Source organism: Cyphellophora attinorum (genome assembly GCF_001299255.1).
Source record: "Cyphellophora attinorum strain CBS 131958 chromosome Unknown Contig43, whole genome shotgun sequence".
Taxonomy (NCBI): domain Eukaryota; kingdom Fungi; phylum Ascomycota; class Eurotiomycetes; order Chaetothyriales; family Cyphellophoraceae; genus Cyphellophora; species Cyphellophora attinorum.
The window spans coordinates 56,834-81,630 of record NW_017253271.1 but is presented as its reverse complement, the minus strand read 5'-3'; the positions used below and the strand labels follow the sequence as shown (position 1 = coordinate 81,630).

Sequence of the window (24,797 nt, the reverse complement as noted above, 5' to 3'; positions counted from 1 at the left end):
CTGCTATCGAATGTGCGTTGGCAATAGTCAGACGTTTCAATAGTGTACTTTCGGGAGGTCGTCACAAGGTCGACATGCTTAAGCGATGTTGGAGCCGCCGTGCGACACCTTTGGTGTCGTCGGTGATAAGCCTCAGCCTCGAGCAGACCGTTTCACTGTTCAATATGCCCATGGCGAAGTGACTCTGTGAATCAGCTAACGTATTGACGAATTCTGGCGTAGGGCGACTGCGCTGGGCTAAGCTGGGCTTCTGCCATGTAACAGGATGGTGCTACCGCGTCTGGCTGAGATGCACAAGGTACATAAGCCGAAGCATTCCTCGTGCGTCAAGATGGACTACTTTGAGCCGATGAATCATTAGATGGCGCTCGCAAACCCTGAGGAACCGCTGGAAGGCTTTGACGCAGATGGCCGGCCTGAGTCCGCTGATGTAGCGCGACAAGCCATTGATCGGATCAGATCAGATCGTGGACATATTAGTGATGTGGACGAACTGGAACTGACCAAGAATAGCGTCAGGTGGCGGGAAACTTACCGAAAGCGACAGGAGAAATATCGTCGGGTGTATGCTCGATACACCAAGACGTAAGTTGACTTCACGTACAAGCGCGACGCTGCTGACGCGGACTCAGAGTCGCCGAACAGCTATACTCCTCGCGCTTTCGATTTATCCACGAGATCATCCAAAATGCCGACGATGCGAAATTTGAACCTAGAGTGGTGCCTTCGATCAAGTTCCGGATCCAGGCTACAGAGCTGATCATTGAATTGAACGAACGCGGCTTCACTCTCGATAACGTTGATGCCATCTGCGACACCGGTAAGAGGTCTAAAGCCGGTGATGCTGAGACCACTGGTGAGAAAGGACTTGGATTCAAATCTGTTTTCGCCGTTGCACAGACGGTCCGTATTCGTTCAGGGCATTGGTCGTTTCGTTTTGAGCATCACAGGGGTCAGGATGGCGTCGGAATGATTACACCTATCTGGACACCATTCGAGAATGAGAGCGAGGGACTCCATGGACGAAATGGAACCCGATACAGCCTCACTTACGCAGACACACGCGAGCCATTTGTCAAACTCCTGATCGCAGAGTTCGAGAAGCTCCCCAAGACCATCGTATACGCCTTACGCCAGCTCGAGCGGCTGGAAATTGTGATCGAAGATGTCGCTGGCCGCAACGATTTTCTCGTGCTCACCCGATCAGGACGACTAAACGACGAAGTGATCCAGATCAAGAGCAGCCTCAGCGGAAGTTTCGGCGAACACCTTTCGCACGTCGCCGTTTTCCAAAACTTTCGGAAGACGATCTCAAACCTGCCCACGGATGAATTGCGCCCTTGCGGCCAGTCCGATATCAACATTGCCTTCGAAACCGACCGCGATGGAAAGCCTGTAATTCCTGCAAGAGGCCAGCACGTGTTCGCTTACTTGCCTGTTCAGCGGCTGCTGCAGCTTCCAGTGAGTTCTGAGGCCAGAGCAGGTGCACGTGAGCTCAATGACTGACTATGCACAGTTCATGATCCAAGCAAACTTTGTGCTCGCAGCTAGTCGAGAAGCAGTCCCGGACAGCGAGTGGAATCGAGCACTACTTACCGGCGTGTCCAAGCTCTATGTCGAAGCCATACAGCGCTTCTGTGCTACTCGACACCGTCTTGCATTTGAGTGGATGCAGTACTGGCCCCATCAGAACATGGAAGGCATTTGGGACTGTCTCAGGCCTGAAATGCAAAACGTGCTGGTCTCGGCGCCCGTGTTATACACTCGCAGCAATCGCCTGGCATCCATTGCGCATTTGAGATCCTTGCCCGAGTGGTTCCTCCATGACGGCAGCCCCTTAGTGCCGGACACGGTTGCAGACGTGTACCTTGCGAAAGATTACACAAAGGCAGCCGTCAAAACCTTGCATTCGCTAGGACTAGTGCAATTGAGCTACGACATGATCCTCGAACGTATCAAAGCTGCTCTGGTCTCAATGCAGCAGAAACCACTGGACGATGCCTGGCATGATACGTTTGTTGAAGTCGTGAGAACACTAAGGCAGGGGCGGATGTGCAAATTGTCCGTTGACGCGATGGACATCATTCCGCTCGAGGATAACAGCTGGGTGGCCCCGAACTCCATCACTCAGAATAGGGTATATCTGCCACTCGTCGTCGACGAAGACGCTGTCAAGATTCGACTTCCCAAAGGCCTCAAATTCCGGATTCTCCACCCTACCGCAGCAGCTGTTGGGGAACGATTGACCTTTTACAATATGCTTGGAGTGTGTTCCTGCGATCCCAAGATTGCATGCGGAAAGATCATCGACGCGCACAATAATGCTTCGAGGTCTGGCTGGCTATCTGATTGGCTGGGCGATTTTGAGATTTTATTCTGGTTTGGGGAGCGTTTCGAGTATCCGGTCCCCTCTTGGTCCGCCGCACACTCCTCGTACAATTTGTTCGCGTACTGTTCTGACAACAAAGTTCGCAGGACTCGTCAGGTCCTCATGCCGTCCGACAAGACCGGCGACGCCCAAAATCTTCTCGCACGAACCTCGAAAGCTGACTATGAGCATCAATATGGGTTTCTCGACGGCGGTTATATGCTGTCACGCGTACGTGATCAGATCAGGCACCGTTGCGACTGGCAGTCGTGGCTGCGCCAATGTGGGATCAGGGCTTATCCAACCCTTCTGGATCTAGGGACAGATGGCACCCTCAACATGCTGCTGAAATTTGCAGCCCGCGATCAAAGTGAGGTATTTCTTGAGAGTCTGAAAGAGCATTGGCTGGACGACTATCGCTTCGAGTATCGCAAGGTTCTGCCACAGCTTCAGCAGCTTGCAGTCCAGTGCCAGAACGGCACAAGCTCGCCACTCAAGGACGGTGTCCTTCCGACCAAAGAACTCGTCCAAGTTGCCTCGTCGCTTGGATTGTCTGACAGAATGTCATTCCTGAAAATGTCTCAGCAATCACAGGATCCCAATCCGTTGGACTGGGGATGCCTGCATGACATCGGTGTGACCTGTAAACTCACAGATGAGTTCTATCTGATTGCCCTACGACTACTGAGTGATGGCAATCTCCCCGGGGGGTTCGATATCACTGGGACGGCAACAACCATATATGGAGGCATTGGAGCTTCAGTCACGTTGGGAGATAGTGCTAGGCTACAGGTGAGTCTAGCACGAAGATCGTATGCACAGCTAACCGAAGACAGCAACACTTCGCGAAGAGTCGTCTCGTGTACAACGGGTCATCGTGGCAAACTCTTGAGAGGTGCGTCTGGGACGGAATTGCCATATTTGTCTACACTGCATATGCTGGCCCCCATATACGGGCAGAATGCAGGTGCAGCCGGATTCTTCAAAACAATTCTGAAGCTGCGGGATGTGTCATGTGACGATCTGCTGCTAGAACTCTTGTCTCTGTCGCAGGCTACAGTAACCGATCAGCAAGGTCTCTTGACTTCTCTGAAAAGAATCTACAGCAAGCTTTCAGATATGATGCAGCAGAACAAGGAAGCTATGAGAATCATCAAGTGAGTGCGGTCTCGTGTCTCTGGAGGTATTGAATGCTGACGAGTCCAAGGAATGGGTTTGATACACACCCTCGGATCTGCGTCCGAGACCGTTGGTACAAAACGTCCGAATGTTTGTGGAACTCGCCTGTCGACCTTCCCGGGAAGACCCCATTGGATGGCCTCTACCCGACGTTGAAGGACTTCTTTGTTGACGGTCTGAAAGTCCCGATCATGACACCAACAGTACTAGTCAAGCAGCTGATAGAACTGGCCGAAGCTCAGAGGCCCGATTCGAATGTCGGCAAACGGCTCACTACAGCTTTGGGCCAAGTTCTGGGACGTGACGCAAGCACAAAGATAGATGCCACGACTTGGGACAAGTTGAAGCAATCTGCATTCTTAGCTGTACATGTGCCGGGCCACGGAACGTGCTTGAAGTCGATCAAGGACGAGTTCTGTATCAATGACCATAAGAGATATGGTGAAGCTTTTCGCGAAAAAGCGAGAATTCTCGACTTCGAATACGAGGACATGGGCTACATCCATCCACTACTACAGAAACTTGGCTTGACCAAGCGCTACTTGTCAACGGCTGTTCGCTTGGACACCAAGTTCAATGGAGCTACCCTGAACGATGACTTGACCAGACAGATGAGAAGCCTAGCTTATGCACTATCATGGTCAGTCGAATAACCCATACGCGACGGCCATCTACTGACGTTCTCCAGTTGCGCAATCGCCCGCGACAGCCACAAGTATTTCAATCGGGAAACCGAAGTGCATAAGTCGCTCCTCAAGGCTGAAGTGTGTGTTTGCTCAGAAATCTACACGGAGCTGTCCCTTACACAATCCGCCGGTGAGATCACAGTGCGAAGCGACCGAGCTGTGGTAGAGTGCAAGATCTCCAGTGGCGGTCTATCGCTCTATGTTCCTAGCGATAGGAACGGCCTGCAGTCATGCTATGAGACAGAGATGCCAGGGAAGATTGCAAATGAAGTGCTTGGCATTGAAGACAGAGGAGCCTCCAAAATAGTGTTACGCTTACTGAACGACCCGAGCAGAGACATCGACGACATCATGCGCGATGAGGACATCCCTGACATCGCTTGGATCGAAAAGCCCTCATCCCTTGTGCGGAGGCCGCTGACAGAGCGAACCCTTCCCACGACCACGATCACGACGAGTCAGAGCATGGTCGAGCCCGCCACTGGCACGATGGTTGAGCAGCTCCCGTTCACGACTGCCATCACCACCCAAACGGCTGTTGCGGTGAGGGAGACCACGACTTCAGCACAGGCGCCGCGAAGGCCAGTTGTGCTCGCCCAACCCATGCCTATCGTCACGAATCTGGAAGTGGAAGCGCCTTGGCGTAGAGTTGCTCGATCGGAGCAATACAGGAAGATTCTGGAAGAAGTCACGCGACAGGCTCGACGTCTTCCTCGCGACTCAGGAGCGGACCTAGGAATCGGCGCCATCAATGAAGCTCTCGAGGACTTGAGCCTGTCCATAAACTATGCCGATCTCACGACAGCTTTATCGGCCAATCTACATTCGAGAACAACGCCCGAATCGGTGCTGCTGGGGAGCTCTTCGTGTACGAGCGCCTCCGTAGCCTGAACATCCAGAACTTTACCATCGACAACTGGCAAAGCAGAATCCGGCACCATATCAGAGACCACCCTGACTACCGGGACCTGGCTCCTTGGACAGGGCAAGAGGTCTCTGATCTAATGTATACCGGCAACAGTTTTCAGCTCACGACCTTCCTCGTCAAAGCATCCCAACCGCACGCCCATCCTAAATTCCTCAGTCAATTTCTCGCAAGACCAGTCAAGTTCCATCTGGAAGTCAAGACCACGCTCGGGCCATGTACCACGCCTTTCTTCATGAGCCAGAATCAATACCGTCTCATGCGCGAAAAGGCATGCGACCAAGAGTCCTGGGACACGCCAGAAGAGCTGTATGTTGTGCTGAGGGTGTACAATCTGCTCAGTAAGCAGATTGGTGTCAGGGCGTATGTCAATCCGTGGCACTTGAAAGATGGCGTCCTGGAGTTCGTCGCCGATCCTTACAAGGTGTGCCCGCGACCGGATGAGGACATCGATGGCCGTTTGAGGATTCTCTAGGAGACGAAGTGCGCCTCTGAAGCTATTCTGTGTGCTCTAGCCCGAAAGCATTCAAGAAGTGATAAATTATGTATGGCCCGTTCAGAACACGTCAATGGAGATACACTCGTAACACACTATAGGGTGCTAGTAGTAGCTACAGGACGAATGAGCTGATAATCTACTCGGCAAAGGATTGAGCCGCTATGTACGCAGGTCTCGCATCTTCACAATCTATGCCTACAACCTCGGAGGTCTGCTTCATAAACGAACGCCCTATTCAATCATGAAGTTTGGAGACCCGACCGTGCGGGGTGAACCATATCTATAGTTCAGGAACCCACTTTGGTCCTGCAAGAAGGACGCCTCGACTCGAGACAGCGGCACCAGACAGCGTGCATCATGCTCAACATCGCAGTCGTGGGCGGCGGCGGTCTGATAGGGAAACGGCATTGCCAACACGTCTTGGGCAACCCACGGACGACCCTCTGCGCCATCGTTGACCCTACCGATGCTGCGTCAGTTCTCGCTGATGAGCACGATGTTGCTTGCTACAAGAACGTAGCGGAATTACTTGGAAGTGTTCACCGTCCGGACGCGGCTATCGTCTGCACACCCAATCACACGCATGTCGATGTTGGGATCCAGCTTGCTCGTGCAGGCGTACACATCCTCTGCGAGAAGCCAATATCGAGCGATCAGGCAAGCGCAGCATCACTAGTGAAGGCTGTCGAGGAGTGCAATGTCAAGTTGCTGGTCGGACACCACAGGCGCTTCAATCCATATATGCAGGCACTCAAGAAGGTCGTTGACTCTGGAGTACTCGGCCAGATCATAGCCGTGAACGGGCTTTGGACGACGATCAAGCCTTCAGAGTACTTCCAGGGCATCAACAGCTGGCGACGAGACAAAGCTTCCGGGGGCCCAATCCTGATCAATCTGATACATGATGTCGATCTGATGCACTTCTTGTTCGGGCCTATAGCCAGTGTGCATGCTGAGAGTACGCCAAGCCAGAGGCCGAATGGAGTTGATGCCGCTGAAGAGGGTGCTGCGATTCTGTTCAAGTTCGAGAGCGGTCTGGTTGGGACGTTTCTGATCAGTGACAATGTTGCGTCACCTCATAGCTTCGAGCAGGGGTCTGGGGAGAATCCGCATCTGCCAAAGACTGGCAAGGACTTTTATCGCATCTTTGGAGCAAAGGGGACGATCAGCTTCCCTGACATGACGCTGTCGAGCTATGATGCGTGGACGCCTCGTGGAATAATGTGATGACGTCCAAGACGCTCCCAGTGGAAGGCGTCGAAGTGGCACCATTGGCAGTGCAGCTCGATCACTTCGTGGATGTTTGTGCTGGGCAAGCGCCTTCGACATGCACGGGCGTAGATGGAATGCGAGCACTCGCGGTATGCGAAGCAGTTCGTCGCGCTCTCGAGACTGGTGCCACGGTCAATGTAGAATTGAGTTCTTGAATTCCTGAGGCTCAATGAGGCTGCAAAAAAGGCGATCGAGGCACATCTCAGTGCATGACCAAACCTCCATCGACATGAATGTCTTGGCCCGTGACAGCCCTAGATTGTGGACTAGCCAGGAAAAGCACGACGTCAGCCACCTCTTCTGGCGTGATCACTCTTTTCAGTGGTGTGACATTGCGGATCAGCGAGAATACTTCCTCCGGCGTGGACTCACTAGCCCGAGTGATGTGCAACAGTCCTCCGGAGACCATGTTTACATTCACGTTGTACTGGCCGAGCTCTGCGGCCGAGGTTCTCGTGAATGCCAGGAGTGAGCCTTTGCCAGCGACGTAGTCGTGGTAGGGCACAACTGGGTTTGCCAGTAGATTGGTTCCGATATTGATGATCCGGCCAAACCCCTGTTGCTTGAAACCCGAGAGAGCCGACTTGGTCGTATTGAGCGTGCCTCGCAGAAATCCCTGGAGCTGAGTGTCCATGTGACCCCATTCCAGATCCTCAACCTTCGGCCGGGCGTCCCCGTTGAATTTGAACTTACCAGCCATGGCATTGTTGACAATTGTCGTGATAGGATAGCCACGCATCCGCATGCGCTCGAATATGCTCTTGACAGCTTCTGGATCAGTAATGTCTCCTTGTTCCAGCCATATCCTCTTCCAGCCATCGTCCATGGAATCATGTAGTTCATGGAGCACCGGCTGGACTTCAGCATAAGGTGTTGCGTGATAGTTCAGCACAATACGAGCACCTTCTCGCGCAAAAGCTCTAGAAATGCTAATCCCAGGCCACGGCAAGCTCCGGTGATCAACACAACCTGATCTTCAAGCTTCAGAGTCTTGGCCATGACTTGAGAAAGCCTTTCAGCTCGAATGCGTATAGGTAGACTTGAGAATGTTGTATCGAACGATGTGACAGAAATGTGAGCAACTTCGAACATGGCAGCCTCGTCGCCTCGTGACCAGCCTCGTTGGAGATTGCCCTCCCCAACTCGTTCTCCACCTTAACATCGAGCTGGTCCGAGGTCGGCACCTTACCACCACTCACACGCTCGATGACATTGAACTTAATGCTTTGCGACAAGGAGCGACTGCTGGGCCTCAGTAGCATCGGTGTCCTTGCCGATTGTAACCGTGGACGAACATCTATAAGTATCGATCTTGTCGGCCCCCCTCCGGCTGCAGTACACGTCTGAATCGTACGACCTTGAGCCGTGATCACAAAGTGCAGCGCTCACTCACGGAACGCGTCGATTTGCCCAAGCTCACAGCATAGTCCTACTGACCACTAGCATACCCGCCACACAGAATCGTGCCCCAGATCGTCCACCCGTTATGGCGACCAACGGCACCAGCGGCAAGCCACGCATCCTCGTTCTGGCTGGCGACCATGTTGGGCCGGAGGTCATGAAAGAGGCTCTCCGAGTCCTCGAGGTGGTGACTAAAGCCAAAAACATCTCTTTCGAGCTTGACCACGATCTTTGCGGTGGCTGCAGTATCGATGCACACGGCACATCTGTCACGGACGCCGTGCTTGCCAAGGCCAAGTCTGCTGATGCCGTCCTCTTCGGATCAGTTGGTGGTCCAAAATGGGGTACTGTCTATCCCAACCCGGAGTCTGGGTTGCTACGTCTCCGGCAAGCGATTGACGCATTCGCCAACTTGAGACCTTGCACATTCTACAGCCAGAGCTTGATCGACAGAAGTCCCTTGAAGCCCGAGATCGCGAAGGGCACGAACTTCATGCTCTTGCGGGAGAACTGTGGCGGTGCTTACTATGGCCCGAAGAACGAGACCGAAGACAAGGCATCGGATACCTGGCTGTACACTCGACCAGAGATCGAGCGGTGTTGCAGGGTAGCAGCTTCGCTGGCGAAGACAATGGGGAAGGACGGCAAGGGAGGCGGCGGTCCAGCAACCGTGTGGAGCTCGGACAAAGCAAATGTCCTTGCCAGTGGAAGGCTATGGAGGCGAGTCACCACGGAAGTCTTCACGAAGGAGTTCCCAGAGATCGAATTGAAGCATCAATTGGCGGACAGTCTGAGCATGCTGATGTGCACAAGTCCGACTAAGTTCAACGGTGTCATCCACACAGACAATACATTTGGCGATATGCTATCGGATCAGGCCGGTGGTGTGGTCGGCACGCTTGGCGTTCTACCGAGTGCCAGCTTGTGTGGTGTTCCAGGAGCTGGGCAGAGGTGCAACGGTATCTACGAGCCTGTACATGGGTCTGCACCTGATATTTCTGGCAAGGGAATCGTCAATCCCGTGGCTCAAATCTTGAGTATGGCGATGATGTTGCGATACAGCTTTGCTATGCACGAGGAAGCTCTGGCAGTAGAGGCTGCCGTGGAAAAAGTCTTAGATGGGAAAGACATTGGTGGTTTAGAGATCCGAACCGGTGATCTTGGTGGAAAAGCGACTACCAAAGAGGTTGGCGATGCGGTCTGTCAGGTCTTGGAGCAGTTGCTGCAAGTTAAGAAGGCGTGAAAGATCTTGGTGCGTTCGTGGTCATGACCACAGGCAGTGGCGATGATGGACGCGATCTTTTCGTTCAACGTATGGATCATATATCTACCATACATTTCAGTAGTACCATCAAAGAAACCTCGTGCTCGTGGTCTGCTTAATTCTCCGATTCTGGGGGACCAAGCGGATCTTTTCTGCTCAGGCTTGTGATTCCCATTATTTCTCATGCCTTCAACTCTATCATGTCAGGGACGTCAGCGCTTCAGAACAATTACGACGACAATGCTCGAGCATATAATCAATTCCTCGCGACACCTCTTGGAACGCTCGAAGCACAGCTATTCGAGCTCTGCATCCCACCCTGCAAGGACTGCGACGTCCTGGACCTCGGCGGAGGGACTGGATTAGGTGCCAGAGATGCAATTAACGCCGGCGCTCGCCACGTGGACGTCATTGATATCTCGCCTGAGATGATGCGGCAAGGTCAGGACTACGAGCGGTCAATTGGCAGGAGTGATGCTATTGATTGGCATCAAGCGGATGTGTCACAGTCATTGGACAGACAGCTGGATGTAGGGAGGTTAGGACCATACGACATGGTCATAGCGAATGGCATCTTCGACCACGCACAGTCCAAAGCAGAGCTGAGGGCCATGTGGGCTAATGCTGCAAGGTTCCTGAAGCCCGGAGGGAGAGTTGTTGCGAACAGGAACGACCCCTTCAGCCAAGCGGTGGGTGATGGCGTGTATGGCGTCAAATTCACGGATTTCGAGAGGCTGGAGAATGATGAAGGGTGGAGGTATACATATCGTGTGGTGGATACGGATCTGGTCTTTGAGAGCTATGCGTTGGATTGCTATGTCAATGATCACACGGAAGTGGCTAGGGAGTTCTGCGAGGACTTTGAGACGGTGAGATGGGAGAAGACAGCCGTTGTTAGAAGCGACATGGCATTCTGGGCAACATATCTTCAGCACCCGATCTTGTACATATTCACAGCGACAAAACGCTCGTGACTGGGGAACTGCAACAACAGCTGGCGAGCCGGCGAGATTGTCCGCGGAGAGACTTCGTACGCTGTCCGATATACGCCTCATCCAGCCCTCATGGCATGTTGCTCATGTTGCCATTGGTCCACTGCAATGATCGGTAGGGAGACTGCTTTATGCCAGGACTAGCGTTCCGTGGTGCTGCCTTGAGACTCCCAGACTTATCGATGCTGCGAGGGCTATCGGGCTTTAAAGATCCCGGTTTCCGGCACGTTTCGCTGTCACTACACCTCCAGTGGTTCGCACGAGGACGGGGTTCCAACAAGTCAACCAAGGCTGGCCGTCACGAACTGCACGCGCGGAGTGTATTCATCGAGAAAAGCTGAATTATTAGTCCTCTTGCTGAATTGGTAGACCTCCTACTCGAACTAGAAAACATGTGCTCAGACATGACCTCCGAAGAGTTTAAGGTGCAGCACTGCCGCTAGCCTCCACCCACTTAAATGCATGCCCTCTCACCGAAAGAGCGGAAGTGAGTTTCTCGTATGCACGTCAGAACATGCTCGAAAAGAAAAATCACATTTCCTGCTTGCACGACTGATGTGACGTCTTCTTATATCGTAGCAAAGCGCCTCCTGGTGCCGTCTTAGCCGCGTTGAACATAGGGCAGAGCTGAAATCTCGCCGGCTTCCCGGCTTGGGGATTGCAGACTGGAAGCAAGGTATTCAATGAAAGGGCGCAGAGCTGCATTCTGTTACGGTGAGTGCTGAAGTGACAGCCTAACGTAGAGTTTGCGGCAAATACTGTCGGACAACACTCGCAACAGTTCGCCATCATGATGTGGTAGTTCACATCGTCTGGAGCTCCGAGCTCCAGCTTCTGGGCTAGCAAATTGATGCAAACGCGGGGCCGCGGTAGCTTGCCGGGGAACCAGACCCATGCGCCTGGGATTCCAAGACAGGCGAGGATGGGCATGCCCGGAAACAGATACCGGGCCACTTGCAAAGTGTTGCTGGGATGTTGGCGAATATTTTGCTGGTGCTTGTTCGTGTAGCCTTGCTGCCTTATCACCTACACAGTCCATGAGGGACGATCTGGCATCGAAATGTCTCAGACACCCAGCATCGAGTTGAGAGGCGAGTCAACGTGGTGACTCAGGTCCAATCGTTCCGTTCATCGACTCTAGTGGGAAATATACTCGATAGAGACCTCTGCAGCAGTCTGGAGGTAGCAGGCCCGGTTTGTGCATCGCATGTTGGCCCGCCACTTAGGACGATGCGAAGCACTAGGAAATTTCTGACCATCCAGATGGCGCTCTTGCCTGAAGATGGAACGTTGCACTGCTCGTAAGATCTGCCGGGGCACGTCGGTACAGCAGATCTGACGATCAGTGGCCCACGGTGGAAGGTCAAGAAGACGGCTTCGGGACCCGTTCAGGGCTGGGCGCCTTCGCCCCACTGCACCATTTGACAGCACTTCAGGACGCCTTCGATTCTCACTCCTGGCTGACTTTTGACCAACATCGCCAGCCTGAGCACCCCTCGTGTCGTGCTCAAACATGATAGTCCGTCGTATCTGCTCTACAGACTTTCTGCGCCCGCTCTGATTGCTTCTTGCAATGGCACTTGCGACGGACTTACCTTCCATCACACCTTCCGTGCGTCAGCGTATCGAACACTAATCGATGCGAATCACTCGTGGCAACTGCATATGTTTTTGTCTGGATTTTACATGACCTGATCGGACTGCCGTCTGTTTCGACGAGGCGATAGACTACCAGGACTGTTCATCGCCAGACGTTCTGCACTATACCTAGACACGCTGACAGCTCAAGGCATGTCCGCGTGAAGCTAAATGGCTGCCAGCAATGCCATTCACAACAGCAAAGTCCTCAGCAAGAGGTTCACGAAAGCAGTCCCATTCGCGTGGAAGTGACTATGCTGCCGCTCCTCGTGGCAGAGCCGCAGCTCCAGCTAATATTTCCGCAAAGCGTGGACGACCCACAACATCGCCTCATATGGTCCTGACTGCAGACGTCCTGACAAAACGACCGTCGCATGTGGTCACTGAGGTCCTGCTTACCCCGCAAGTGCTCTTCGCCGCGCAGACCTTACCGCCTCCAGATCTCAAAAGACCGATCAGCCGGCTTCATCGACCGCCACAGCAGCTACCAGGACGCACCAGCAGTTTTACCATGCCAAGCCCGTGTACCGCCGATGCCACCACGGTGAATAGTCCTTACAGTCCATACTTTCCATTCGACAGCCCCAAATCAACGCCAGAGACAAGTGATGACAATGATTCTCCGACGTACCTATTCCCCGTCACTAGTCGCACTGGCTCTCCGGACGATCCCACCGGACCAGCTCCTGCCACGCTACAGACAGCTCTGGGTGCTGGTCGACTTGATCCGTTTAGTGTTTATTGCAAGCAGGACTTGGCGTTGGAGGTTCACGAGATGATTGACCACAACCTCCAGCACGTCTGTTGTTCCTTCACGCTGGCAACAAAACCAGTCGAAATAGACAAGGTCAAAGCCTATATCATGGGACATGCCATGTCGGACCCTATTACCTTCTACGCGATCATCCTCGCAGGTGTCACACATTACATATTCTCTCACGGAGAGAATGAAGTTTCCCCAGAAGTCCGCATGCTTCGGCTATCTTACAAGACACAAGCCATGGTAGAGATTCGGAAGGACATTGAGCAACGACAGGGCAAAGTGTCCGACGCATGCCTCTTCGCTATCAACACATTGGCTGCTCATGGTGGCGGCGACTTCGGCAAAGGAGGGTTATCGCTTGACCGGACTCAAGACGGTAAAGCTCTTGGCAATGCAAATGCTCTGAACTACTATTCTGCCATCGAAACCGAGTGGGATCACTGGAACATCTTTACAAAATTGATGAGACAACGTGGCGGCCCTGGTACACTTGAGCATCCAGCCAACGTAAGAGGCTTTCCGCCATCGCCTGGGCCAGGCTGCATGACCACCACCGATGTGCTCATTGCCTGGCGCAATTTGCAGTGCCCGGAGTTTCCGTTGTGGGTCAGCACAGACAAGGTCATCGACCTGCAAAGGCTGGAACGAGACCCGCCTGCAGCATTGTTGATGCAGAAATTGCTGAGCGGCTTTCCTGCTATGCCAAGAAACAACATGCATTCAAGACGACTGACGGCACTTCTGAAGAAGACACGAACCCTCCTTGTCGATTTCGATCAGTACCAGCGCGACGTTCAGCAGAAGCCAGCCAAAGAAACCAAAGTAGACATCAGACTACTTTACTGGACTCGACTCATGCTTCTACACGACCTGCTACTCCTGCCAGATCTCAGCCTTAGCGACAATCCCCTGGAACTCATGTATGAGCTCTGCCGCAACGGCTTGCTGGCTTTTGAGCAGCTAGTCCTGGTTCCCGTTGCCGCAAGCAATCGGTTGCCTGAAAAGCTTCTAACGAATTTACTGCCACTTCTCCAACGCTGTGTAACTTCCATACATGGCCGCACTCTGGATCGTGAACATCCCAGCCTGTTCCTATGGGCGGTCATGATGGCAGGTATGCTCGCCATGGAACACTATGTTGCGTTTGGAAACTCAACTTTGCTTGACAAGGTATCAGCGTTCTTCGACCGAGTGTCGATCAAGCCTGAGAAAAACGCTTGGTCCATGGCAGCCGCTATGCTGCGCAGCTTTCTGTGGCTGGACTCCGAGTGCGATACGCCGGGGCAACGGTATTGGAACTATGCTTGTCTGTGGTTGGCGGAGCGTACGAGAAATCAAGCTCAAGCTGAAGCAGAGGCGGCAGAAACGATAGAAATTTTCCCAGGTTGAGGCAGCGACCATCGCCAGATTCAGTTGGGCGAATAAGCAAATCTTGTTACCTCGAGTTCGATCGCTGCGCCGAAGCACAACGGCCTCAAACCTGTTCGCCGCCGCCACAAGTTCGTTCCCCGCTCAAACTCCGCCGCGCCCCGGAACAAAAACGGGTACTTCAACACAAACCACTCCGCGAACTCCCAACTTGCCGCAGTCCACGGCTCACCCCTCAACCAACACCCCGGCCCCTCACTCCCACGTTTGTCCAACCTGCTCCTGGACCCAACCAGATCGAAGCAAAATTCATCATCGTCCATCCTCCCCTCGTCTGCACATGCAATCCAGTTATCCCGGAATACCGCATCGGGGAAGACGTCGATCTCGGGATGATGCGCCATCGTCTTCTGCGACCGGGTTGGCATCAAGCTGTCTGGGAGAAATGCTATAGCGGATGATGCCGAGGAGGATAGTGGTAGGAACGGGGATGGGTACTCGTCGAACTGCATCATGTCGTAGTCGAGACCGAGCAGAGCGATGTTGGAGAGGATGCCGCGGAGGACGTTGAAGTATACCAGGGTCAACGACAGATGGTCGGCGGACAGCTGAAGACTGCTGCTGCATTGGCCCGAAGTGCAACGTCTGGAGGAAGTGTGGATGATGGAATGGTACGGCAGGGCAACTTTCTGCCACTTTTCCCGCCGTACTGAGCCAAACGCCAGCGACGCACTGTTTTGGAGCGCTGCTCCTTCCGGACTGCCAAGCGATGCTGAAAAATCTGGTGGCGCTAGCCAGTCCTCGACCACCACCATGCGCTCCCGCCATCGGCATTCCACTGCGACGATTCCGTCACGACAGCCATCGTCGAGAGCAGTCGTCCTACCGCAATGACCGCGCGAAGCATCGCCAAGCTCACTGTCCTCAACTACCAGCTCCAACGCCGCTCTTCTACGCAGTCGACTCGCCCGCTGGTTGTGCCGGTTCTGCAGCTTCCGACGCCTTCTAGGGTCAGTGATGCCGCGCCAGTCCTGGCTCTGTGGCAGCGGAGGGCATGTCATTTAGATGACCTGGGCAATCCAGACACTGCGTGAAAAGATGAAGTGTTCGGAACGTGGGCCGAGGACGTACTTCTACAATGCGGGTCGTCCTTGATGAGCCTTTATGTCCGATAAGTCCGTGAAGCATATATATGTGAGGAGCAGATGAGATGATCAGCACTAGGAGAGTTTGGATCAAGCACACAGCGGCGCTCATATGTTCTGTCTACGGAATTCATTCCCATGTATGCTATCTCGCTGCCAGCCTTCCTAGGATGCTGTCTCCCACTCATATTAGATGGACGAAGTAGGGCCTTGTGCGGCCTATAAAACTGTTCTCCTCCTGTGCTTCCCTAATGCTGCGTTTCAATATCCTATGCTCAAAACATTTGCTAGAGTCTCGCTGCTAGTCTGCATTCAATTTCTCCTACGTTCATCATGAGTCGATTGTGCGTAATGCCTTTGTCGTGGTGTCATTTTTCCTGCGCTGATCATGCGTTCGCTCGTGAGTAATGCCTTTGTCGTGGTGTCGTTTGTGTCATTCTGTCTGTCATGGTGTCGTTTCTATAAATCTAGTTTTTCGTTTTCTGTTCGTTAGTGTAAAAATGCTTGCATGTCTAAATGTGGGTTATGCCGTGGAGAGGGTTATATCTCAGAACAGCCCCTCGGTCGGTCCAGACGACTACTGATCGTGGGTCGAATCTCAGAGTCCGGATCAGACCGACGAGCTTCACGAAGTAGATGTCGTTGTCGCTGTGGAGTCCGTGGAAGTCGTTGGGGAAGGATCTGTCGTCGTGGCTGGTTCTGCTGACGCTGAATCTGTCGTTGTGGCAGGCTCTGCCGACGCTGTATCTGTGGTTGTCGCAGGGGTTGCCGACGCTGGATCGGTTGTTGTGGCTGGTGCTGCCGACGTTGAATCGGTTGTTGTGGCTGGTGCTGCCGACGGTGAATCGGTTGTTGTGGCTGGTGCTGCCGACGGTGAATCGGTTGTCGTGGCTGGTGCTGCCGACGCCGGATCGGTTGTCGTGGCTGGTGCTGCCGACGCTGAGTCGGTTGTCGTGGCTGGTTCTGCCGTCGCTGTACTTGTCGTCGTAGCCGCTGAGTCTGTCGTAGCAGCCGGTACATCCGTCGAAGAAGCAGTTGTAGATCCTGGCGCAGGAGAGGTGCTCGGGCCGAATGTTACCGTGTTTTCTGCAGAAGAAGTCGTTGCAGTAGCGATGCCGAGTCGGTGGTAGTTTCGGTAGGTGCTGCAGCAGTAGGTGATGCCGAGTCGGTGGTGGTATCGGTAGGTGCCGAAACAGCAGTAGGTGATGCCGAGCTTGTGCCGACATTCGCGTTGGCGCTTGCGGGACTCGTACTCGAGTCCGAGGTTGCTGTAGGCGGGCTCGACGAGAGTGTCGTTTCGGTAGCTGGGCTCGAGCTGGAGCTGGTAGACTCCGTATTCGGGTCAGTGGCGGTCGCAGAGGGGTCAGCCGATGCAGGTCGGCCAGTCACCGATGGACCAGATGACGCTGGTGTGCCATCAGTGGAGGTGAACGGACCGCCGTCTGTGGTGCCATTACTCTGGGGCGGAAGCGTTGTGAATGTTGTGTTGCTTGAGGCCGGGACCATGGTAATCGTTGTCGGAGACGAGTCTGTCGTAACTGTGGTTGGAGATGTCGAAGTGATTGTATCACTGGTGTTCGTTGGCGAAGCCGTGGAGAATGCTTCTGTGGTTGTCTCACTCGAGCCTGCGGGACTGGGGGTCGCGCCCGATGCTGTTGAATTCGCAGCGGTAGCTGTTGCGTTGACGAGGAAGACTGAGGAGGTGTTATTTGTGGAGCTCGTCGCAGTAGGGCTTGGGGATACGTCGGTCGAGGTAGAGTTTGAGATGACTGTGCTTGTATCATCAGACGAAGCCGTGGAGGCAGCATCTACCGTCGAATTTCCGAAAGACGTCGTGTTGTTTCCGCTTGACGTGGAGGTCGCTTCCGACAGGGTAGTTGTCGCGTTAGATACGACCGTTGATGAGGCTGTAGTGGCCGAGACAAATGTGGCGTTACCATCTTGAGTCGAGGTAGCTTCTGCCGAAGTAGTCGTGGCATTGGACAATGTATCTGATGACGCCGATGTCGGCGAAGACGACGAAGCATTGCCATTTGTATCGGAGGCCGTTTCTGTCGGATCAGTCGTCGCATTCGACGCGACTGTTGATGGAGTCGTTGTGGGCGACACGAATGTAGCATTAACTTCCACGGTCGAGCTGGTTCCCGCCGGCAGACTTGTCGTGTTGAACGCCGTTGCTGACGAGGCCGGAGTGGAGGATGTGACCGTGGCATTACCATCTGTGGCTGAGCTGCTTTGTGCCAAAGAATTTGTTGCATTTGCGACCACATTTGATGACGCTGTACTTGATGCAGTACTTGCGAGACTTGCATCTGTACTTGACGTAACTAAGGTTGACGAAGTAGTCGTATTTGACCCCACAATCGATGGAGCTGTTGTAGACGAAGCGAATGTTGTTGCATTCACAATGACGGCGTCCGTTGTGCTGACAACAGACGTGGGCGATGATGATTCTGTGGTAGTGTTGTTGAACACTACTGTTGAGGAAGATATGGTCGTGTTCGTCTCACTGACCGTCGTCGACGCTGAAGCGAGAGTCGGAGATACACTGGTCGCCGTAGTCGTCGAATTCACAAAGTCCATCGACGAGGAAGTCGAGGGCGCAGAAGGCGTGAGCGACGAGGAAGCATCTCTAGATGATCGCGAGACCGTGCTAGTTGTGTTCTGGAATGCAGTCGCCGAAGTGAAAAACGATGTACTCGGATTATCGGACGTCGTGAGACTTGCGACGGTCGATTGAGACTGGGTCGATGGATTCAAAGATGTAGCATTCACGACGTCAGTCGCAGATGACGCGAATGTGCTTCCTGGGTCCGTGCTTTGCAGCTGAGTCGAAGTTGTGTTCATCGCAACTATCTGCGATGAAGTGGGTCCTGCCTCAGTAGACGTGGCGTTGCTCATGAGTGAAGTGGAGCTATCGGATGTTGTCGTTGACATCTCAGTCGTTGTGGAAAGAGCAGAGGCTGAGCTTGGAATAGTAGAAGTGGTCTGGGAATCTGTCGTCGTCGTCGTCGTCGTGTTGAAAGTGGTTACGGTTGTCGAGCCCGGCGCTGATACTGTGGGTGTCGTACTGTTTGCCACCGACACAATGGTAGAGGTTGTTGTAGAAGTCGTGTACACGGTTGAGACGACAGAAGAGCCCTGCGTACTAGATGTGCTATTAGTATTCAAGTTAGAAGTAGACCCACTAGCTTGTTCAGTAGAAGTGCTTGATGGCATAGCCGATGATGCTGTGACGCCTGTGGAGCTGGGTACATTGATAATAGCACTGCAAGATGTCAAGGTAGCATTGGATAAGGAAGATAATAAGCTCGAAGACATAGTCTGAGTCGTTGTAGTCAAGCTTGAAAATGCCGTCTCGGACGACTGTGTTGTTGCACTCACGGTGCTTGAGCTCGATGTGGCTGCTGCAGATGCAGAGTTTGACGAGTTCAAGATGCTGGTCGTTAAGGCGGATGAAAGAGCCGAAACTTGAGAAGTCACGGTCAACGATGACACAGTTGGAGTCGATCCTGTGCCCGGGCTATCTGAGGATGAAAAGACCGTGCTGACAGTGCTGCCGCCGTTCGAGACGTCCGTGGCTGATATGTCAATGCTAGCCGATGATGAAGTTACGTCTGACGTTGTCGGCTGGACAGAGGAAGTCAATAGTGTACTATTGACAAGTGTGCCGGTTGTGCTGGTGCTCGTGGGGGACAGCGTGATGCTTTGGTCCGATGAGCTACCGGACGACGCTGTGATGCTCCCATTGACAACGATGCTAGACGACGCTGAAAGCACACTGCTGCTCGTGATGGTATCAGTTGCGGAGCTCGAGGTCGATACGTCACTACTTTGAAGAGATGTCGGACTTGCTAGCGTCAGAGTTTGTGATGTGCTTGGGGAGTCAGTAGCACCGCTGGAGGTGGACAGGGCGCTTTGATCGCTGGTCGAGGTAGAAGAGGCAGTAGTACTATTGTCCGAGCTCGAGGTAGCAGATGCCGGAGTCGGCGCAGCAAATGCCTCATTGACAGCACGAGTCCTCGCCACTCTGCTGGAGCAAGCGGAACCAGCTACAGCGCCCAGAGTTACAGTACTGCAACTTGCAGTGTCGCCGCCAGAAAATGCTGCGACCAGTCCACTGTTGCAGTTGTAGAACTCCGCAGCACCAACGTCGGTCGTGTCCCATCCAAGGTACCCATTGCTGAGGAAGAAGGTTGTATTGACTTCAGTTGTTTCCGATATTACAAGTGGGACCGATCTCGCGCCCAGGGCTTTCCCGATAATGGTGCCGTTCTGAAGAATCTGATCACCACGAAGTACGAAGGTGGTCGCATAGTCACAGCTGTCTTGATCTACGCTTGGCACGACACCATTAGAGTCGGAGAGGTCGACTACCGTGATAACGGAGTCCGAGCCGTCCGAAGCCTGCCTGCGTAGGATGTTCGGTATGCTTCGCCTGACTCCACCTCCTCCGCCAGCAAGCGCAAGAATGATGAACTGCTCTTCAGGCAAAGTAAAGACCGTACCTGACGGCAACCCTTCACCAATGAACAGACCAGGCGCGGTCGAGTTTGTCGCATTTGATGTCGCTGTTGATGTTGGACTCGAGTTGGATGTGGAGAGGGGGGAAGACGTGCTTGAGACAGTGGCATTTGTAGCCGTAGTAGAGTCGGACACAGCTGAGGCTGTTGTACTTGGACCAGCCGAGCTCGATCCCAGGTCGATGCTAGTACTAGTACTCGACGCCAGGCTTTTTGGCGCGACGGAGGCTTGTATAGTAGTGGAACTGCTGGCTGAGACTAATGACGTTGCGGTGCTGCTTGACAAGCTTGTCACTGTTGCCAAGCTATCGTCTGAGTTCGCTGAGGTCGAAGCGCCAGTGACTGTCGTCTGGAATGAAGCGCTTCCGGCACTTGTCGACGATATTGTTGTTCCTAGAAGACCCCCGGAGGTTGACACAGTAGACAACGTGCCCAGCCCCGTCGCAGTGTCGCTGTCTGTAGAGAGATACGACACTTCCTCTGTTGTGACTGTCTCCGTGGCATAGAAGGTACTACTTATGGTAGAGTAGATGATAATGGTGGTCGGGCAATTCGTGACGGTATAGCTTTGCCCACAGCCAAAAGGATCGATTACCGTGTCGTACTCGAAGTATCCGCTGTAGTAGACTGGCTGGACATGCACGGTCGTGGTAGGCACTGCCGGACAGACCGCCGCTTCAGCATTGAGCACGTCGCGAGGATGTTTGCGCGCATTATTGAGTCGGACATGTTGAAGACTGGCGGTGACTGCCGGGACGAGGAGAGTGAGAGTCAACACACGCATGGGCATGGCAGTTGCGATCGCTGTAAGGGAAGGTGGGATGTGCAACAATGTACCTGCTTGTGCTTCAACTTTTACGCAGTGTGGGAGCAAGACAAGATGGCACTGCTGGGAGTACAAACCGAGCCTGTGTTCTGTACCTCAGTCCACGCTACTTACACATTACTCTTCTGTGCAATAGCACAAGGGAGAGGGGGCTGGACTGCGGTGCGTGGCCATTCTTGACGGTCGAAAGACCAGGTCGGTTGCTAGGTCAGGTTATGCGGTGAAGCTAGCCATACTATGCCTGTCAGCGATCGCAATGTACCATTACTGACATCGCCCTCATGGTTGGCAACAAGGGCGTTTGTTCCGCACAAAATTCTCCGAGAGGTCTCATTCCGTCGTGAAGTTAATGTAACGGGGAGCGATACTTCGGCCAGCAATGCGGCTTATGAATGATGCGATGATAGGCTGCGCTTGGTTTCCATGAGTATGAAAGGCTGTTCGATAGCCACAGTCTACGCAATAAACATGAACGGAAGGTGAGGTAGAGTTTCTGATCACCATCAGTCGCGGTATGGCGTGGTCCTATCGCCCGGGCAGCCGGAAGTCAGTGTGGTGGCTCCAAATATCGGATCTTCGTGCGACCAAAGTAGAATAAACAGCGTCGTTGCGACAGAGCTGGCAGCGAGACGATGTTCATGCCCACATTCGAAGCTGTGAACAGGAGTGAGGGAGTCGCGTATGGTCAAACCTTCTCGTGCCAAGCTTCTGGCTCCTTCCTCTATACCCCGGTGCCAAAGAGCACCTTTCTTCCAGTGTTGGTTGAGCAAGTGCTGTAGACGTTCGTTGGCTTCTTTTGAACGATCCGAGCTGACGTTACACCTCATACATCCCCAGCTGAGCCTTATCTCGCGAAGAAAGACTTCAGCTCACCGGCAGTGCTCTGCCAATTAGCCTCGACTTTGTTCACGGGCAGAGATTCTTGAATCCATCCCGGCAACTTTTTCTTGATTCTCTCGGTCCCGAATCTTCTGTCCACAAGCAGCACGGCAGCATAGTCCTCTCTGTGCCGAATTGCCCTACCTATGCTCTGATTCACTGCCCTCATACACACGTTCTCGTAAAAGTCCCGACCTGACGCTTTGGCTGCGGTCTTTGCTTCGGCATCCGAGGAGCCTTGTTTGACGCACTGAGCATGCTTTCGGGCTTCGATGTACTGGATCTTAGCCTTCCATAGACCAGACTGTGCGTTGGGAAAAGGAAGACCGACGCATAGCACAGCCCGTCCAAGAGCGTCAGAGAAGTTGATGCCTTCTGAGAGAGAACCGTTTATGACAGCGAACAGGAGGCCTCCACGCTTGGAGTTGATTGCCTCCGTATAATTTCCAAGAAGAGTGTCCGTGGCAATGCCTTTCGACTCTTCGAACACCGGCTTGTGCTGTCGGAGTTGTTGCATCACGCTTAGGGCGGCCGCGTTTGGCTGTTGCCATGCCTTCGTTACTTTTGCAAGGTAGTCATAGCTCGGAAAGAAGACGACAACGCCGTCAGGAACAATAGCAACAACCTGAACGAGGAGACGGCCGAGATCAGTCACTGTTGCAGGCAGACCTCGCTTGTCAAACGTGAAGTCGAGGGCAGTACCGGATGGTCCAGAGGTGATAGGCCGTACAAAGATGTTGTCTTTTGGGATAACGTGCCCGAAGCTGAATGTCTGTAACTTATTCGAGGGCAAGTATGAGAACAAGTGCTCAGCATAGTCCGACATGGGCGACATGGTGCCGCCGGCTAAGATGACAGCACGTGCTTCCTGCACTATGTCTCGAAAATGCTCTCGAGGGTCGAGCAGTGTATAACGAAGAGACATATCTGAATCCTCCCTCGATGCAAAGAATCGTCCCTCGGCATCTGGGTTCATCAAGGCGACAAGGAAGCTCTGGAAGAGCATAAGAAGTCCACGGTCCGTGGCAGAAGCAACCTGAGCTCCTTGTAGCTCGTTGTAGCCCTCAATCTTGTAGGCGAGCTTGCTTTGATGGATGTATTGCATCAGCTTGTGAGGCGTAATTTGATCGACACCTTTTCCGGCCATGAGTTGTGCAGCAGTGAGCTGGACATCCTGCTGCTGTGCTGTTCTTTGCAGCCGTTCCAGGCAATCCGTCACAGAGTTCATCAGCCGAATAAGCTGAGTGATGTAGACACGATTCTTGCCCTTCAATTTGTTCTTGAAGCGCTGAACGTATGCGGTAACCTGCCGAGTGACAGTCTTGAGCTGTTCCAGTCGAATAGCAACAGAGAACGTGTCGGCAATCGCATCCATCAGATTGTGGGCTTCGTCAATGACAACCACGTTGTCTTTGACCGATACGCCCAGCGCTTCCCGTGCCGACTTCTGCAGCAACAAAGGATATGGCAAGGTCAATACCTCGCTGGGATTGATTGCGTGTCTTGAGGCGTAGTATGGGCATATTTTCAACTCTTGACCAAGCTTCGAGATGTCTTCAATATCCCTGATATTGGCGATAGCTCGATCCCGAAATGCGTTCGTCTGTGCAACGTTCTCCTTGCTCAATACATACGGACATCTCTTGTCTTTTGCCGTCCCAGGCTTTTGTAGTTCCAAGCATCCCTCGTTGATGGCGGCCGTTGACTGTAGTCGCTTGACTTTCTCGTTGATGCATAGATTCTTCCTCGAACCCAATGCCAATTGTTTCACAGGCTCACCGTCACCACTATCGCTGGTATCTTCAGCTGGCATAGAGTTGGGCAGCTTGACACGGCGTAACTCATTCACAAATTGGCTCAGTTGAGAATGTGTGCGCGAGCAGAAGATCACCTTCATCTCTTCAGGCATCACAGAATCCTCTTCGGTGGCGGGAGTTGTACCCTGCAACTTCTCGAGTAGGGATCGAGTCGATGCAGAGAAATGCGTCTGTCCGTTGCTTGGCTTGCTTGACTCTTCTCCAGACTCATACTCGTCCAGCAAGAAATCATCCTCATTTCTCCGGTCGGCACTCTGACCTAGACGCACACGCTTAGTCGGTCTGTCGCTCTCCTGGCGGCGTTGGGAACGTGCCTCGTCGCGTCGAAGCTTGGCTAATTTCTGCTCAAACTCCTCTCGATCTCGTAGCAGTGCCTTCCGTCGATTGACCTTCTCCGCTGCTGCGAGCCAGTCGCTGGTGGCAGGAGCGGTGCCGTTGATGTCCCCCTCTAGGCTGTGCCGCTTGTGATCTCGAAGCCATGTCAAGGCGCCACAAATCAAGCTCAGAGATTTGCCTGTTCCTGTGGGCGACTCGAATATGCCGACGTTGCCTTGTTGTATTGTGTCGTACAAACTGCTCATGAATTCCAATTGGATGTCGTAGGGCTCGTACGGGTGACTAAATCTGGGGTCGCTGGGTTCCATCTTGGAGATTAATTGCGATGTTGACGTGGACCAGCGTCAGATGAGAGATGGATGAACACAATGTCCAATTTCAGACGCGTCATGTTCATGACAAGTCGCGACGCGACGCCCGTGGGTACTGGCAACGACAAGAGCTGCAGATCGCTACACAGGCTGTAGGGGCGTGGACTGACTGTTTACACGTGAACGACTCTTCTCAGCCACGCAAAATCCAGCGTCGGGTGCCCCTCAGATAGTTTGCTGTGTTTTTACAGAGCATATTGCGTCCATTACTTACGAAAAGTGCTACTGAGACAGCCTAGATCTCCCACTACCTACCGCAAATGCCATAGCTAGTCGCGCCTGCACTCGTGAGGCAGCGTTGTTGGAAGGTCCGCCGGCTGCCCTTAGGACGAAGCTTTCTTCTAAACAATCCTGCTTAGGTGCCAAATAGCACGTCTATTGCTGTTCGTGTCACGGTTGAGTTTGGAGATGGAAGTGGTGACAAAATACTCCGTCTCTAGGACCGAGGACATGACCAAAATTGGAACAAAGGCTGGCGCCGAGCTTCCGTGCTCTGTCATCTGTCCAGTTATAATCTCCCGCCCGCGATGGGCACTCCCCACTGC

At 53.3% G+C, this 24,797-nt stretch overlaps 10 protein-coding genes across 10 annotated transcripts; 6 read left to right on the top strand and 4 right to left on the bottom strand.

Annotated features, from left to right (window-relative positions):
* Positions 1-361: 361 nt before the first annotated feature.
* AB675_10141 (uncharacterized protein) lies at positions 362-5,633 on the top strand (the record flags this gene model as incomplete). The annotated part of the gene is made up of 6 exons (XM_018138892.1): positions 362-585; positions 633-1,461; positions 1,517-3,525; positions 3,576-4,187; positions 4,236-5,009; positions 5,039-5,633. The coding sequence occupies 6 exons, from the start codon at positions 362-364 to the stop codon at positions 5,631-5,633; spliced, it is 5,043 nt and encodes a 1,680-aa protein (XP_017995128.1).
* A 381-nt stretch (positions 5,634-6,014) lies between these two features.
* Positions 6,015-6,884, top strand: AB675_10140 (Inositol 2-dehydrogenase; the record flags this gene model as incomplete). The annotated part of the gene is made up of 1 exon (XM_018138891.1): positions 6,015-6,884. The coding sequence occupies one exon, from the start codon at positions 6,015-6,017 to the stop codon at positions 6,882-6,884; it is 870 nt and encodes a 289-aa protein (XP_017995184.1).
* A 247-nt stretch (positions 6,885-7,131) lies between these two features.
* AB675_10139 (Pyridoxal 4-dehydrogenase) lies at positions 7,132-7,755 on the bottom strand (the record flags this gene model as incomplete). The annotated part of the gene is made up of 1 exon (XM_018138889.1): positions 7,132-7,755. One exon carries the CDS (start codon positions 7,753-7,755, stop codon positions 7,132-7,134), a length of 624 nt encoding a protein of 207 aa, XP_017995169.1.
* A 660-nt stretch (positions 7,756-8,415) lies between these two features.
* On the top strand, positions 8,416-9,573 carry AB675_10138 (3-isopropylmalate dehydrogenase; the record flags this gene model as incomplete). Its single annotated transcript, XM_018138888.1, has 1 exon — positions 8,416-9,573. One exon carries the CDS (start codon positions 8,416-8,418, stop codon positions 9,571-9,573), a length of 1,158 nt encoding a protein of 385 aa, XP_017995133.1.
* Positions 9,574-9,794: 221 nt separating this feature from the next.
* On the top strand, positions 9,795-10,568 carry AB675_10137 (uncharacterized protein; the record flags this gene model as incomplete). Its single annotated transcript, XM_018138887.1, has 1 exon — positions 9,795-10,568. The coding sequence occupies one exon, from the start codon at positions 9,795-9,797 to the stop codon at positions 10,566-10,568; it is 774 nt and encodes a 257-aa protein (XP_017995159.1).
* A 1,840-nt stretch (positions 10,569-12,408) lies between these two features.
* On the top strand, positions 12,409-14,376 carry AB675_10136 (uncharacterized protein; the record flags this gene model as incomplete). The annotated part of the gene is made up of 1 exon (XM_018138886.1): positions 12,409-14,376. The coding sequence occupies one exon, from the start codon at positions 12,409-12,411 to the stop codon at positions 14,374-14,376; it is 1,968 nt and encodes a 655-aa protein (XP_017995182.1).
* A 20-nt stretch (positions 14,377-14,396) lies between these two features.
* AB675_10135 (uncharacterized protein) lies at positions 14,397-15,170 on the bottom strand (the record flags this gene model as incomplete). Its single annotated transcript, XM_018138885.1, has 1 exon — positions 14,397-15,170. One exon carries the CDS (start codon positions 15,168-15,170, stop codon positions 14,397-14,399), a length of 774 nt encoding a protein of 257 aa, XP_017995140.1.
* Positions 15,171-15,245: 75 nt separating this feature from the next.
* Positions 15,246-18,240, top strand: AB675_10134 (uncharacterized protein; the record flags this gene model as incomplete). Its single annotated transcript, XM_018138884.1, has 4 exons — positions 15,246-15,365; positions 16,103-16,619; positions 16,703-17,373; positions 17,452-18,240. The coding sequence occupies 4 exons, from the start codon at positions 15,246-15,248 to the stop codon at positions 18,238-18,240; spliced, it is 2,097 nt and encodes a 698-aa protein (XP_017995138.1).
* A 198-nt stretch (positions 18,241-18,438) lies between these two features.
* Positions 18,439-20,813, bottom strand: AB675_10133 (uncharacterized protein; the record flags this gene model as incomplete). Its single annotated transcript, XM_018138883.1, has 2 exons — positions 18,439-18,648; positions 18,885-20,813. The coding sequence occupies 2 exons, from the start codon at positions 20,811-20,813 to the stop codon at positions 18,439-18,441; spliced, it is 2,139 nt and encodes a 712-aa protein (XP_017995153.1).
* An 880-nt stretch (positions 20,814-21,693) lies between these two features.
* Positions 21,694-24,189, bottom strand: AB675_10132 (ATP-dependent RNA helicase chl1; the record flags this gene model as incomplete). The annotated part of the gene is made up of 1 exon (XM_018138882.1): positions 21,694-24,189. One exon carries the CDS (start codon positions 24,187-24,189, stop codon positions 21,694-21,696), a length of 2,496 nt encoding a protein of 831 aa, XP_017995151.1.
* Between the last annotated feature and the right edge of the window lie 608 nt (positions 24,190-24,797).